This window comes from Pleurodeles waltl, chromosome 8 (assembly GCF_031143425.1).
Source record: "Pleurodeles waltl isolate 20211129_DDA chromosome 8, aPleWal1.hap1.20221129, whole genome shotgun sequence".
Taxonomy (NCBI): domain Eukaryota; kingdom Metazoa; phylum Chordata; class Amphibia; order Caudata; family Salamandridae; genus Pleurodeles; species Pleurodeles waltl.
In genome coordinates this window covers 525,820,583-525,837,999 of record NC_090447.1, presented here as the reverse complement: position 1 = coordinate 525,837,999, position 17,417 = coordinate 525,820,583, and the positions used below count along the sequence as shown (strand labels likewise).

Here is a 17,417-nt window from a genome sequence, read left to right as displayed (position 1 = left end):
CTTTCAAGGAAGCTGAAAACCAAGGAGCAGTTAGTTTGGACCTTTTTGGAAGATAGTTTTTTTTTGGGGGAGGGGAGGGGTGATAAAACCTAAAGCATCAGTGAGCCAATTATTAAAATTTGTTGTAGCAATGTCAGAAGAACCAGTTAGGTTAAAAGACGACGACAAAAGGCTTTCTGAAAAAAAGGTCAGAAATTTTACACCATGCTCCTGAAGATCTTTGTAAGGTTTTGCTAGGTCCATGTTTCAAATTAACTTTTAATTAACTTTAAAAGACAGAGCCACCAGGACGTGATCAGACAAAATAATTTAAAAAGAGGGACTAACTTGAAAATTGAGGATGTTGGGAAAAAATTTGATCCAATGTCTGGCCTTCCATATGCATAGGGCCAGACACTAATTGTAGCAGATTAGAACCCCGGAGCACTACTTTGAACTGGCTAGCGGCCTTTGAATAAGGAGTATGTAGCTCAAAACAGTGAAATTAGCATAGTGAAGAGATAGTTGAGCAACCACCTCAATGAGCTTTTGCAAAGTCATCGTAGCAATCTAGAGGCTGATAGAGGAAAATACCAGAAAGAAAGACAATGTCATTTTAATAGTAAAGATCAACCCCTCAATGTCCCCCACTCCAAAAATGTTTAGTTGTAAAACAGTTGAAAGTGTGCCGAAACATACAGCAATGCCACCTTCAGTTTTGTTTTACCGGTTTAAGTATTGAATTGAAAAACTTGGGGGATTGCCAATGCAATATCAGGTGTTTCTTTCAACCATGCTTCTGTGAGAAACATGAAGTCCCATTTGTCAGCAAAATGTAAATTATAAATATCTAAGGCATGTTTTGGAAGAGATCGACATTTGATAAGACATGCAGAAAATGATACAACAGTAAAAGGCAACTGATGTGCCAATGTTTTATAATCATTACCTTGTAACCAGGGCCTAACTTCAAGGGGGAACTGAGAGTATACTTACAAGCTGAACTAGAAGACAAATTGCTAGCACAATGTTCTAAATTAAACTTAAGTTTCAGGTTGCAGGCCTTACTTTTTAGTGACAGCAGTTTTTCCCTTGAACACATGCAATTATGAATGTCCTGCCCAAAAAAATAAGCAGTATAGCTGGTACTAGGCACAATGCAGGCGCAGACTAACTGGCATGGCTGTGGCTCGTTTGCGGCATAGCCTCCTTCTTATAGGCAAATCAGGGAGGGTGTCTGTTTACTCCAACTTCTAGTGCGCCTCTCAACAAGACGGCGCCTCCAAGATGGAATAACCTTGATTAGATACAAAAAAAAGGCTGCTTAACTCCTAAGCTAAAAAGCATTCCAGTGAGCAAATACTTAATTTTTCCATGATAAGTTTAAAAAAAAAAAAACACACAAAAAACATTCAAAACATTACCACAGAAATCACGAGTGCAATAACGTGATTTATTTTAAAATCCCCTAAAAAACAACAACTGCCTTTTAGCATATTCCACTACTAGATCAAGGAATCTAAAAAACACAGTTATAACTGGTAGAAAAGCATGTTCCTCCCATCAGACAACGAGCAGTAACGTTTAGAACAGCAAAGAGCAAAATTACAATACACACATACAGCTCCACCTCTGCGCTACTGCAGCATGCCCTCAAAAAGAATGGAAGAAAGTAATGCAGCATAACCATATATTTAATACCTAGAGGGCGTAGTGCATTACACACTTTGAGGGCTGGCAGGCCTATTGCAATGATATTACAAACAAGGCCCATCAAACATAGCTTCTCCAAAATGTAAAACAAGTTCCAGTCATGAGAGTGCTTTAAAAGACACTGAATGGCGGGAGGGGTTATTATTTTGAGGTCCCCACTAACCTAGAGTGGTGACCCAGGATGAAGTAGACAGAAAGAGCACATTGTTGTGAACTTTTTGGTGGTGGTCCCATTGTCCTAGGACCATCAGAGGCTGAGTGCAATACACATTTTCAAGGCTAGAAGGCCTTTAGCAATGATATTACAAACAAGGCCCTTAAAACACAAGCTACACCCAGCTGTAAAACAAAAGTTCCAGCCAAGAAAACGCTTAAAAAGACATGAATGGTGGGAGGGGTTATTATTTTGGGGTTCCCACTAATCTAGTGTGGTGACCCAGGGATGAGGTAGAAAGAGAGAGCACATTGTTGTGAACTTTTTGGTGGTGGTCCCATTGTCCTAGGACCACCACAGGCCACAAATGTTTTGTAAAATTAATGCCATGCAAAGCATTATCGGGCGAACTTCCTGAGTGTAGGGAATATTGCAGTATCATCTTTCCCTCTGTGCTGGGAGAGACACTTTCACTTTTAGAATTTGTTTTATGTAAAGCATTTACCAATTTCAAGTGTCTTAAGGGGTGAGCCATAAGGAATGACTCTGATTAGGTAATTGTGAACAATGTGACCAGCGCTCCAATACTCCCAATCAAGTTCACGTTGTTTTGCCTATTCGCACTGTGAGTGCCATGGGATCCATGCAGCATGAAGAGGAGAAACAAAAGAAAAAAAGTTGTTTTGCCATGATGAAGTATATCCGCAATCGTGCAATTATCCATACAACGGGGCAGTCTGCAAGGCAGTAACAAAATCGCCCCAAGGAAGGACAAACGTAAAGCAATTACCAATGCCGACAAGGGATTTTTGAAAGGCAAGCCCATGAACGAGTGAAAGTGATTGCTGTGAGGTGGGCGAGGCTAAAAGCCCACAACTTACAACAGGTCAAAATGCTTGCACGCTTCTTAAAAATGTCTGCTTAGCTCCTACCGGGCCAAAAGAGTGGCCCACAGAGCGAATAATGATTTGTCAATGATAAGTTTAAGAAAAAAAATCCCATTAAAAACCCATTTAAATCATTACCACAGGAATCGCTTCATTTGTGTAAAACTGATTAAACGGAAAATCCTCTAAAAAAGACCACTTGCCTTTTAGGATGTTCTCCTCCGAGGTCAAGGAGTCTAACAGTTTTCCTAGTAGAAAATCTTTGTCCCCCACAAAATCATGGTCCTCCCACAAATAACCAGCAGTAATGTTTAGAAAGGCAAAGAGCAAAATTATAGTGCCATATAATTCAGCCACACTCCGCTTTTCCACTGTAAATGTAGCTGGCCTTTAAATAAAGAAAGATGAACCAGGATGGGTCTAGTTGTGAAGTCATGGTGAGATCACAATGAAAATGGCATGAAAGAAGGATGCTGGGTAAAGCTCAGATGGATTAGAATAATCTGTTATCTCTCCACTTTCGCTTCAAAAACGGTCCAGTGTGGGATATAGGTTGCTTGCAGGTTACACATGGTCATCATACAATGCGTATGACTTCCCTTTAAGGTGTAGTAAACACTGTATTTCGGTGACAAAAACTGTGATAAATATCACAAAACTCCTCTGCGCTCTTCAATTAATTTTTTAGAACAGGAAGGATGGCGGTATTAAGTTATTACAGTAAATAACTGTCAAAGGGCATTCTCAGTTAAAGCAAATAGCACATAAACTCTGATTTGGCTTTTAAAAACAGCCTCTTTTATTGGGTAAAAGACTGGTTTTGTAATGAGCTCTGTGATCACTGGAATAAAAGAAGCGCCATCTATGTTTCAGGTGCCATATTAGCAAGTGTTTAACGCTTCCATAATCCTGGCAGTGCATGGCTTTGTCCCTTTCCAGCAGGTTACATATGGGGTTACTTGATCTGAACGCATTCAGTGAGTAGCAGAAAGAGTGTTCCATATTAGGCAAGTAATTACGATGAGCAGCTAAGCCTCTGATTTCTCATCTCTACACAATCTGGTTATGGATTTGTGTAAAACGTTCTGTGCATCGATGCTTATGACAAAGGATGCTGGCAGTTGTCTCATTCTGCAGGGATGTGCATCTGCCCAGTGCACGGTTTCAGGTGTTTATGTTTTGGAGTAATCTTTCTCCATTAAGCATCTATTGATATACGAAATTGGCTATAACGAGGTGACAAACACATAGCCAATCAGATAGCTTGAAACCGTGTTGTGTGTATGATCGTGCGAGAAGTTGTGTTTAAGGTGTTTTTTCGGAAGTTGCATTAGTGGTGATTAATTTGGGTGCCCGATCACAACCTTTTAATGGCATATCTGATTGCCTTGGGAGTTTTTGTGTTGCAACAGTACTGTTGAACTAAGTGGGCCTGTTAACACGCTGGCGTGCTGAAAGCAGGAGCCAGTTTCCCCGTCTATACCAGGCAAACGAGAAATTTTAAACAGGTAATTAAAAAGCGCGAGCACTTTCCCAGACGTATTTTTAGCGTAAATGAGCTGGGCTCTTGATTTTTATGTACTAGTGCCCATTTAGAGTAACGTTTTTGTGCGAGTCTGTGTTCCTGTGTGCTCTGTAATCTTTAGGACTCGTTGGTTTTACAGACTGGAAATCCATCATTAACTAGACATGCTTTCATTTTATTTTCCAGACTTAGTCATTATTACTGATAAAAGTTCGTCTGGGGGAGCTTGACCCTATGAGAAGGTAAGCAGACACAAAAGGCATGATAAGTTCATCTGAATTAGAGCGAGTATCCAAATCATCCGCCACAGACAGGCCTAGACTGGTGCGCCTTTGGTACATCACTGGCACAGATGAATTCTACCAGCCATTAAATGGCTTTCCACTATACAGAATGGTGAAGGGTGGTAGGCGGGGGAGGGGCAAGATGAACTTTCTTATTAAATGACTGCAATCCTGCGAGTGTGACTGAGGTCATTTAGAAAGGGTAAAAATAACAAAATGCTCCTTATACATGCTACATTTTCCTTCGTCAATTTCCATTGAGAATTATACTTTGAGAAGCAGCCTAATGTAAGTAACAGAAGTATTAAATATTGCGGTTATACATTTTACTACTGTAAGATGCTCTCCAAAAGTTACAGGTTGTGACTTTGATAAAGGACCCCTGCAAAGACACGAAGACAGAATAAGCATCGTGTTAGAAAACATACAAAGGATTGAAACAAAGAATATGATTATACTTAGTGCCTGGTTTGAGAAAAAACACAAGTTAAGCCCCTCCCTTATTTTTTGCCTCAGCCCCAGGAGTGGGAATACGGGCCTCTCAGAAGTTTTGGGAGGGAGCCATGTACCCCACCCTCCTCCTCCCCCCCCCCCCAAAAAAAAAGGCAGGAGAATTTGCCGCAAAATTTAACAACAAAAAAAAAATGTTTTGGTCCCAAGCAGGGGTCCTCTGGTACCTTGCCACCAGGCCTAGGGTTCAGGGTATCCATATCCTTCCCCCTTATGTCTTTTTTTTGTGTTTTTTTATAGTACTCTGGACTGAGTCCCACCATTTCCTGGCTGTTGTAGCAGCCAATCAGATCTCTGGAGATCAGCCAGCTCTGCAGATCCTACGTGACTTGATAGATATCTATATATACACACATTTTTTAACCTATATTTTTCCAAAACCACTGAACGTATTTACACCAAATCACAAACAGCACTCTTTCTGGACCAAGATCCGTGCTGCATTACACAGCCTAATTGCCTTTTCTTGCTGCACAATTTAGTCAAACCTGCTGCACAATTTGTCCCTCTCTTGCCGAATAATTCTAGTAGTCCTGCTTATATTATCATCTTCAGCATATTTAATTTTGAATACTTTTACTGCTGCGTGGATGGTTGTATTTTACTTCCTATAGCAATTTTTATGGATATGCTGCTGTGATGTGATTGATATCTGCAGCACCGAAAAAGAAGGCATGACAGCTTTGGCTTTAAAACTTTGCAAGGCATTCCTGCTGAGACAGCCCCCACAGTGGGGACGTATATTGTATTTGGCAAATATTGATTTTGTGTATTTATTTATTCAATTTTATCAATGTGCACACATAGTCCCACTATCAGAATCCAACGTATACTTGCAAACTGTGTGCTGAGAAATAACACAGCCTTCATTAGATCACATCAAAAGCATTGCAAAAGGTCTACTCATGACTGAAGAATGGTACTGCTGTGTTAATATTTAGTTTAATCAAGTGAGGTGACATATTCTCCAACACAATTAACTAGTTTTTACTTTCTGCAAAAAAGTGAATAAAAAATGCAAAGATCACAGTTTGAGTGGTAGTAGAGTTCAGGATCAAATAGGGCACCAAATTAAGCTACAAAAAATCTCATCTTGTAGACTGTTACACCTTGTTTTGCTACACATTTAAAAGCCAGGAAACGCAAACTACATGGAAGGGTTGAAGTGTTAGGCCCATATGTAAAAATGCTAACCAAGACCACCAAATACGATACTGAGTGATACTGCTGGATTCTTCCAAATAAATATTTGGTAAAATTGATTAAACAATCAGTTGAGAAATGAGCGCAGGAAAATAACCTTTTTCCTGTTGAGCACATGGATTTAGTTCTACTTTAAGTACTCAACATCACATTTTTACATTGGATTATATTGCGCAGGAAGGTCACAGAAAAGGATAATGGAAAATAACTTGATACATCACGGATTCTTCCTGGCTTATTGACTATGTCTCGACATTCTAGCACGTGGGCTAAAGAAAAATAAATTGTGAACCACAAACTAAGAGGATGGTAATTAACATCTGAAGAAAATCTGCATGTCCTAGTCCTTCTCATTTTTTGCCTGATCACTTTCAGATTTAGCCTTATGTTTCAACAACACCAAATGGCTTTACACCTCAGATCCAAGGAAGTCATAAACATGTTACTATAAGCAGATAACTCAAACTGTACTCCCAGTGAAATTCAAAATCAGATTAATGCACTTAGCAAATATTGTGAAAAGAAGTTCACCATCAATACCAACAAAAAAAAAACAATGGACTGCGTCTGAGGTAAAATCATGTACTTATGGAGGTTAGGTAAAAACAAGTTGCTGAAAGGTAAACATCAGAAGTACTTGCGAGTAATGTTATATGATAAATTGAAAGGAACACCAGTGTACAGTATTTGCAAATGCTTTGCCATTTACAAATGGACTGTGGTAAGTCAAGTGTGAAAAGGTTTAATTTCAAGGGCTATTAAAAGAATTAGATTTTTTGCTGGGGTCAGAAGGAAGAATTCCCATTAATTACAGGATTATGTGTAAATGGCCTGCTAATTGGTGAAAAACAATGGGCGACAACGAGTAAAGGCAAAATGATCAATCTGCTTTAAATTATAAACTGAGCACCTGTATGGGTAATATGATAAGAGTAAGACTTACAAAAGTCTCTAACAAAAGTATCTTGAACACTTATCAAGTGTTCTTGCGTGATTAAAATGTTGCATTCTGATTTCTAAATAAATTTATGGAAGAAAAAGGAATACAAAATAGTTACTCCATATTCGGAAATGGGTAGAAGATGATTACTTTGTGTTTGGGACAATTGCTTAAAGTAGAAGATTATACAATTGGAGTAACATATGATAAATGTTCATGCAATAGAAATATTCCAGATGTACTGCCACACTCTCCTAAGATGCACTATAACCCTAGCTGCGAGAATGATAATTTAAAATTACTTTTAATCAAGGCAGTTTTCATATAACTATTTTTAATGGATTCACTAATAGGAGCAGTGGGTTTTAGTTTGCTTTAAAAACATGCTCTTAAAAATCAATAATGCAAGTGTACGTGCCAAAATGCTGTATTACTTTATATTTTATATTAGCTTGAAGGTGTTTACATTGTTTTAATACTGCTATAAAACTATATATCAGTTTTATAAAAGTTTAGACATACATTTGTTAGTGTTCATATTCTTATGTTATATGGTCAAATTAAAAGTAGTAATCAGGAAATAATCTAAAAAGAATGACAAATGATAATGTCAACATAAAAATTTAATAAAAAGACAAAAAAATAACTCACTAAAAAACACTGAAGGATACAAAATAAACCAGTTCACTAACAATGTCACTAAGTTCAAAGAAACAGCCCTTTAGTAACAATAGACAATATTTTTATTCAACATGTTTATGTACAGTAGAAAACATTTCTTTAACATAACACTATGGTTGATTTATTGCATTTTGGTGGCTCATTTCTTAAAATTGTACTCTTCTAGAAAACACGGTGCAAGATGATTAGCCATTCCACAAGGAAGCACACATCTTTTCTGATGAAACGCAAGCATTTTAAAAACAGTTTAAGTCCAGCGATGTAAAATATGTAATTAAGGAAAACTGTTGTTATGTACAGTTCCGAATAACTTAAAACATTAACTTTTTTTATCCACATCACTTGGTGCCATCAAGAACTAGAGCAACCAGTACAGAATAATCTTCAGTGCCTTACAAAGATAAATAAGTTACTACAAATTCAAAATAGGTTTTAATGTCAGTCTGAGCAATGAACCAAAATATCAATGACCTTTCAGTTAACAGTATTTTCTGTTTGTTTTTTTGTAAATATTTGTGGAAAAAGAATTATCACATAAATACATAATCTATATAACTCTGAAAAAGTACAAAAACAATCATCATTTTTAATTTGCAGATATTACATACCCTTTTAACATTTTTAAATATTCTTACAAAACTGAAAAGAACATGATCTAGAACAAGGTAGAAGTTTAGGGTATATTTGAAGCAATTTTAAAGATAACACATCTTTTAAGAATTTATGATCTTGGCTTTTAGATTACTTTTTAGAAATCCTTTAAATTCTTTAAAGTAGTCAAAAAGTTTTATACCACATGTATGAATAGATTTATTTTTAAGTTCAATCAACATTGTAACCAAAGAAACCGGAACCAAGTAGGTAAAAGCTTTAGGAAGGCAGTTTTTGGTAAAATCCAAATTTATAAAGGATAAAGACAATATATTTAGCATGTAATTTAAAGTAAACGGTAGTGATCAAAATGCATGTCATTTATCAAACTTGATGCAACCGAATTAACAATTTTCATACCAAAATTTAATATAATTACTATTGAACATTAGGACCAATTGTCAAACTCACCCATCTAAACTGTTAATCATGGAATAAATGATTGCCATTACCTGGACAGTAAATATATATGTGTGAGGAAGAGAATAATGCTTTCAGCATACAGATTTCAAAATCATTTTTTTCCCTTTATGTCCATGGACTTAAGTGACAGTCAAAAGCAACAAACTGGCAATTTAGCTGTCAGCTCTCTAAAAAAAAAAAAGCTTGAACGCTTTTATGATGATTTAGTAGATTTTTCAACAAAGTTTAAATAGCATGGCACTGTCCACATCACTGAACCTTAAAGAAAGGATCCAAAGTCACCTAAAAGACAGATGTTTACACTGCCTTTTATGTATTAAGTTGTAGAAATTTACCTTTGTGTTATTCCATTGTTTTGCCTTGCAATAATGGAGTTCTGGTAACTCTTCAAGCCCTGGTCCCAAGGATTCTGTTGCAGACTAATTTCTGGTTGTTTGGATTTTAGCAACAGTGTGAATCTTTGTGCATATGAAAACTTGTATGCATTATTCTTAGTGTATGTAGCTTTACCAATTATGATGGGTCATCTGAGAGCGGTGGTATGTCCACTATCCAGCTTGAAATGTGTGACTGAGGAGTACAGCACTGTGTTAGAGGTTAACAGTATCAATTTAACAAATAAACAGTGGGCTGTGGGGTGGGTTTTGGCTTGTGATATGCGTTTTTTGTGTGGCGTGCTATATTGTTTTAGCTATGTGAAGAGTGGGTTGCTTTGGTGAGCTCGACATATTCACCTATATGGTGTCCCTGAAATGTTTGAGTTATGATTGAGTGCTCTAGATTTCTGATACATATCGCTTTTTTTAAGATGTTAAAAACAACTTTGAATACGTAAAATCAACTAAGCTATTAGAACATGTGGTATAAATAATCACCATGCAGTGTGCAATGCTCTTCACCATGAAAACATTTGGAATAGAAATAAGGTGGTAACGGAGAATGCTACATTTGCATGAAATATAGTTTCAATATACACTAGTCAGACAATGTTCTCTGCCCGTGACAGTAAAAGGGCCTGCAGTCCATTAGGAGAGATGACATCACACAAACCGATAGCCATTTTTTCACACATTTTATACAGACCCATAAAGAACTTTAACCAGACTTGGGAAACAAAAAACATTTACAAATATTTCAGTTGCGGGTACCTGGAAAACATGTTTGTCTGGAAACTTAAGTTATCTATAATGAGTGATAATTTCTTTTAATTACAAATGGCAATTGTGTAATGTATTTAGGAAAACGAGATGCTGAAAAAATACTGACATCTATTGACTTATCAAATAAATCAGGAACTGAAAATGTGCCCCTCATCAATCCAGTTTGCTCAACTAAACAAAGTAAATTCTTCCATGTTATGAAACAGTGTACTGAACTAACTTTGGAAAACAATGCCACCTACAAAAATATTGTTGGTGCTTTAAATGCTTGTAGACAGTTAATGATTAAGAAAACAGCTAGCTAAGTGAATGAAACTTGTATAAAAAATTTGCACCGTTTAGCCAAACATAACAAAAGGGTCAATAGTGCAGAGGCAACCTTAGCGGTGTTTCAAGTCTCAGAATGAGTTATAAGCCTATATAACAGGCCTTATTGTCTTCGGTGTTGGAAAATTGAACGCAGTTTGTGAAACGTAAAAGAAACAGCACAATAAATTACTTAAGAAAGCTTGAGGCAATCAATGTTTCAAATGCAAAACACTGTTGAGGATGCGAATAGAACCTCTTATTTCTGTGAAAGTGCATGGTTGTGGTCCTTTATGATCACAGACGCACAACCCTGAAGACATTGTTTTGGATTCCCTTGGACATGACTGTGTTTGAAAACTAGATCGCTTAATAAACTGCTTATACGCATATTTTGCACGTGAAATAGTATCCTGGTACCGTAAGAAACAAGATTTCACTAATGGCACTGTGCATGGTCTAAAATAAATGTATGCTCTGTGCTGTCTACAAAATACCACTGTTGGTGTGTGTGTCTGCAAGCCATTAGAGTGATTAAGCTGGAAGTCTGCCACATTTGTCTTTAACGAAAGTGCACCTGTGCATTCTGAAGTTCTGGAGTCCTTGTCTTTTGGTAATTGCCTTAAAAGAAAAGTTTGCTTTCTCTGGTCTAAACCAAGCCCATTTTGATTGCATTTACTGACAACAGTCTCTATATTTGACAATTGTGAGAAAGCTCCTATTTTGTTACAATTCAGCTTCTTATTTGCTTTCTGCAGTGTACATTTTTTACCAAAGAGAAATCCTTTATTGACCACCGTGTTTCTACTCCTACAGCCTTCCAAATCTGCTAAGTAGCATTTTGTGGATTCTGGTTTACAGTTTGATTTGCATGATCTTTCCAAAAGTGGTTTCCATGTTTGATTTTCAGTGGCATGACTCACACAATCACTTTTGTTACTGGGAGAACGTCTGTATTTTCTCTCCTGTGGTCTACGAGGGAGACATCTGCTTCTGAGTCTGAGTGAACTCACTGCTTCCAAATTCCAAGCATGTGCATGTTTTGGGACATTATTTTTTTCAGTAATGTACCTAGCCACGGGCTTTATTATTTCTTTAGGTTTCTGCAGAGATAAAATCTCAGGTCTTTTGGTACTTGATTGGCACTTTCTTTTTGGGATATCTGCACTATGCTTTCTGCAATCTACTTGTTCCATGGCACTAAGTTTCTTACTTAATATTCCTACATCTGAGTTCAAAATATGAGGGAATGTCTGTCCACTCTTACTGTTTTTTATAGGTCCCATCCTACAATGAGAAAAGACAGATCTCTTTACTCCTGTCAAGTCACGCTTATGTAAAAAATGTTTTTCTTGTTCTTGGATCAGATTTTTTGTCAACCCATGACACTTTATGTAATGTCGATTTAAATCACTTACTTTTGACAGTGAGGCTGAACAGCCCTTCAGCATACAAGGATACAGGGAGCGGTTGCCACACTTGGCCTGATGGGCTTTTATTTCTTGGAGTGTCTTGAAAGTGATTTTGGAATTCCAGCTGCTAGTTTTCCGTAGAGCCTTGCACTTGTGTTCAGACTTCGCTCTAAGGGAAATGAGGCGTGAACACCTTCTGACTGATTTACATTTGTGTTTCTTTACAGGTATAATCACTACATTTTCTTTTGCCATTTTGCTATCTATTAAATGCTTCTTCAACGCATCTCCCCTGTGACCTAATGAGGCTATAATGCCACTGGTACTCTGGTTAATTTTTTTCTGCCGCACATTCTTTGACTTGCCGTCCGTATTATGCATACTGGATTTTGAGAAATTTGCCAATTTTGTGGGAGGATACAACAAAGGGGAACATCTGTCTGCAGTTTCCTTAATCATTGCTTTTTTAATCCCATGGCAATGTAAATAGTGAGAAACCAATGACTTCCCATTTGAAAGAGAAGACAGACATCCTTTAATCATGCAGGAAAATAAAGGTACACTTTTTGACTCGAAACCAATCTTACGGCACCCAACATCAACAGATTTTATGTAATATTTTTGGTTTCTAAGTGACATGTTCCTTACAGGATACTTTCTGAAATCGGTCTTGCCTGTACAAACTGCATGATGACCTATCAAATTAACCTGTGTGTTTGCCTCCTGTTTAGCGCTCCCTTGTTCACACGGTTCAATTGTGCTTACTTTGGGTAGGCAATCAATACTACCCTGTTTTAGGTTTGTGTCAAATTCCACCTGACGTATGAAACCTGATCTTGTTATATACTGCGTGGGGAATGGACAAGAAACATCCAAGTTTAATTTGGGCTGGTTTCCCTTTTTGGACCTCAAACTTCTACTATTCTCATGAAGGTTATTCAATACAATGTTGCTTTTCGTTTTCGCACGGACATCACATTTTCCTACAGGAATAACAGACAGTTTTAAGAATAAGGCCAACTTTGAGCGAGCAATACGATGCATCTTCCTGTAGTGCTTGAGGACACCAGAACGCGATACATAGAACTTCTTGCAAACTTCTACCAGGCACCTGTAGGAGACAGAAAGTTGGTCATGTTTGTTAGTTTTAATTTGGTTCCAAAATAACTGGTGTTTTACATTGAAGTGGTGATCCAACTGGTCAATACACCTAGTTTTAAACATGCAAGGAGAATTGGAACAGGCGTAACTTTCACAGACTTTCTGATCTGAAGGCTTTTGTATTGTAGCTGCCAGCTGACACTCCGTGAGAACGTCATTTGCTACCTGAGGTTTCACCTTACACTTGTTAGAATGGGTGCTACTCTCACTGTCCTTTCCAGCATTCAGGTTGGTATGCTCTCTCTGCGTGCATTCCAGATCGCTGGAAAGATTTTCAGTATCTGTTAATGATAAATCGAGAGGTTCAATTATTACTCTGTGGTCTGCAAGCTTGTCCTGTTCTGTAGCCCAACCCCCCTCAAGGGCTAGCTCTATTTTCCTTGTTTTTGACACCATCCCCTTACCTCTAGATTCATTACATGACTTACTTTCTTCATCTGAATCAAATCCAAAGAGTGATTGGCATTTCTTCTGTGCAAGGTGTGCTTCAAGTGCTTCAGAGTTGCAGTACGTGGTTAGACAGTTTTTACACCTTAATCTTTCCGATGACCTTTTAGAAATATCATCTAGCACAGACTGAGTGTTTGAATTGTCACTGAACACTTTCCTGCGCTTTGGCATGCTAAGGTACAGTTCATCCAGGTAAGCAGTAGGCAATGGTCTAGTAAAGGTCTGGTTTGCAGCAGCGCCATATGAAGGTGTGCTGTTCTGTGTTTTTTGTTTTACAGGCAGTGGAGATGCTGAAGGGATATCATCCACGTTTTGGCTATCACTTTGTAGCAAATTGTTTTTTTTTTCTGGACTTGGAATGACAGTCTCGTGTTCTCTAAAAGATTCTAATGAAATTAAAGCTGTTGGTTCTTGCTCCACGTGACCATTTACAAGCTGCTCAAAAACAGTAGTACCACTCTCAGAAACGGGCTTTAAAACAGATGACATCTGGTCTACCAAGCTCACAATCGAAGCATTAGCAGAGGAATTTTCACTTCCACTTTGAAAAACCATGCTTGTCTTCTTCTCAGCACTCTGTGTGTAAGTCTTCGGCTCGGAATGATCTTTTCTAGCTTTCCATGAGGGAACTGACTGATCTAGTTTCTCCTTTTGGTCTTGAGATACACAGATTGATTCAGTGCTAGCATTGCCAAATTTTTGACAAAGAGATGCAGCATCCTGGCAAACCTTTTGCTCCATGTTTAAGGATGAAGGATCCAAAACGGAGTGTAACGACTTACGGCCTATTAATTCTGAAGTCTTTTCTGGAGAACAAATAGAATAATGCTCAGCCTCGTGTTCATATAGTCTAGAAGGATCCACAAACACCTGAAAGCACCCAGGGTAACTACACAAGGCTTCAAAACTGGTGTGCACTGATGAATGCTCAAGGAGTTCGGATGCCAATTTGAATTTCCTACCACAGTTAATATGAAGACAGAAATGAATATTTGGATACACATGTTTCTTTTGATGGTCAACAAAATGTTGGACATTTTCAAACTGTCTCTGGCAGAAACGACACTTTCCTTTATAAAATGCCATGATATGCTGTTGAGCTTTCAAGTCAGTAGGGTGGGAGATGCTTGCATGTTTATTCAGAGCTTTCACCTTGTTAAATACACGAAAACATCCCTGGCCAGGACATCGAAAGCAAGTTGGTTTAGTCAAAGTGTCTTTCGTATTTAAGGAGGGAAACTGTGGCTGCGGATCCAAATTATCAACTGGTGTCTCCTTTACATATTTATTCAGAGATGCTCTCCTCTTAAATCCATGAAGACATCCCTGACCAGGACACCGGAAGGTTCCTGATTTATCTACACCTTGGCTCTCATTTAAGGATAATGACTGTACTTGTTGCTGCAGGTCCACGTCATCAGAGTGAGCTTCCTTAGCGTGCTGATTGAGAGATATGACCTCCTTAAAGCAATGCATACATCCCTGACTAGGACAATGGAAGGTACCAGGTACAGCACCAGCAGCACCTTCACTTGGGGAAAGTTGTTGCTGCTGCAGATCAAAGTTATGCGAGTGAAATTTCTTTGTGTGTTTCTGAAAAGATGATATTGTGTTAAAGAAGCCTTTGCAGCCCTGAACAGGACAACAGATGCTGTCAGGTTTATCGTCAATCACAGTATCACTCTCAATTGGGGAAAACAATTGTAGCTGCAAAGTTAAGTCATCAGGATGATCATTCTTTGCATGCTTATAGAGAGTAGCAATCCTCTTAAATACACGCACACAACCATGGCTTGGGCACTTAAAAACTATATGTCTTCCCACAGCATCAACGCCTTTTGGAAAGCATATTTTTTGCTGGATATTAAAGTCCTCTGGGTGTGCCGTCATTGCATGCCTATTTAGCGACCCTATCCATCTGAACACACGGTCACAACCTGGACCAGGACACTTGAACCTAGCATGTTTTTCTAAAGCATATGTTTCTTTTAAGGAGCGCATGTGTTTCTCTGCATTGAGGTCAGAAGGGTGACAAATCTCGACATGCTCGCTCAAAAATCTTATCCTTTTAAAGGTACAAATGCATCCCTCCACAGGACACTTCAGTTTCTTAGGTATCTCAACAGTTTCAACATTTATTGAATGGCATAAAGATCCATTTATTTTGAGAGGTGGTAGGGACTCTCTTTTCAGAGTTTCTTCACATTCGTCCAAGTCTTTGTCAATAAGAGGTTCACAAGGTTGCTTTGGAGTGGGGTTGAGGCTGCCATTCTCAAAAACTCTGTGCTCAGATACATGATTTAATGTCACATTAACTGAAGGTGCGTTGGTTGGCTTAATTGTGTCAACAACTGAACATAATTGAGTAGCAGTTTCATTATCCTGTAATCGGTTACAATCCTTGGAGACTTCAGGATTCCCAGTTCCAGAGATTAAACTGTCACAGATGTTACGTTTTTCTTTAACTACAGTTTCTTTAAAATGATCAATGGTTAACTTTTGTCGTTTCATTTTCTTGACATGATCCTTTAAATGTTTCAGCATTACTGCACGGCTTCTAAACTTTCTGCCACAAATAACACAGGTAAAACAGCCCTTTTTCTGATGCGTGTGTGCATGTCTCATAATGTGACCACCAAGAAACTCTTTGTTGCACATCAAACAACGATGTTTTTGTACACTGTGGTCTATTTTACATGTCCCAAGGTCTATGTGGGTTTTCTTGGCAAGAGTTTCTCTTCTGGTTCTGGACAAGGAAACATATTTATTTTCCAGTTCCCCATTACGTCTACCAATAAACCGAACTTTATCTCCACGAAAAGTTTCCTGTTGTTTTCGACAAGTCTTACCAGAACCTGAACTGCTCAGTGATTTTGCACGTAGCAAATCAGCAGATCTATCTCCCAAAAGAGCAGCACAATTTTGCTTGATCATGGTAAAATTCCAAAATTCTGGATCAAACACGAGTCCCTTTTTCAGGATGGGAAGCAACTCAAACCGCACACGATTTTCAATAGAACTTGTATATTCATTGTAGTCTTCATCTGGGCGTTCATAGAGGCGCTCTACAGCTTCATAGGAATCCACGCAACGCTCAAGAAAGAATACGGAAAGCACACAAATTCGACAAATCTCCAAGTCAGTAGGCAAAAGATGAGCAATAGTTTTGTAAATCAAAACTTTAGTGTAAGGATCGCCCCGGAGGTCCAGCTGTAAGGCACATCCACAGATCTCAATAGCAAGCTGAATGCCAGATTCCCCAACCTGCAAAAAGAAATCAAGGTTTATTTTCTGAAATCTCAGCAAGACAATCAATCTTCAACAATTAGGCGGAAATATAGTGCACATATTTCACTCACCAGTGTAACAAGAGATTTGCAACTGCACTTAATATTCTTTAAATTATCAGACACATTTACAGATAAAGTGCCCATTTCACAAAAAAATAAGGAAAGTACATGGAAGATTTTCTGCCTGAGCGTATTTTTCCTACTTTTTTCAAATTCACAAACATTTTCAGGATTATGTCTAGTATGCTGCACAAGTCACAGGTTTCCAGCTGTATTCTGGGAAAGCCATGTGATCTTTACAGTGGAATTCTATTCCCCCATCGTGGAGTTCTCCATCATATAGAAGTTCACATATGGGGGAATACCATGCACTGTGCAAATTCACTCAAAAAAAAATATCTCCGCAGGGGAAATATATTTTTCCGCGTAGAGAAAGCACTTCCTAAGCACCCTCAGCAAAGCTAGTTGTGATCACTCACCTTCCCATACTGGAAGGGAATTTACCCCAACCCAGATAGGAGTAAAAAAAAACAAGGTAAATTCCATCATGGTCATACCTTCATGATGATACTTACTTTTGTGAGTTGATCTCACTGTATCCCAATTAAGGAACATGGTTGGTTAGAGGAAAACAGCCTTCCACCAAACAGTACTGTCTTTAGAAACACTGGTGTCTAATGACTTGTAA

General features: G+C 38.2%; 1 protein-coding gene across 3 annotated transcripts in view; it reads right to left on the bottom strand.

Annotated features, from left to right (window-relative positions):
- Positions 1–7,915: 7,915 nt before the first annotated feature.
- ZNF654 (zinc finger protein 654) overlaps positions 7,916–17,417 on the bottom strand; it is a 232,672-nt gene continuing 223,170 nt past the window's right edge. Inside the window, exons 8-9 of one of the 3 annotated variants that reach the window (XM_069204540.1) lie at positions 13,418–16,703; positions 7,916–13,270 (exon numbers count right to left, since the gene is read on the bottom strand). In XM_069204540.1, the coding sequence (XP_069060641.1) occupies positions 10,629–13,270; positions 13,418–16,703 (5,928 nt within the window). In that variant the 3' untranslated portion in view covers positions 7,916–10,628. Of the gene's footprint in view, positions 16,704–17,417 lie in introns of all 3 variants that reach the window. The other 2 variants (XM_069204541.1, XM_069204539.1) reach the window with 2 other exon arrangements.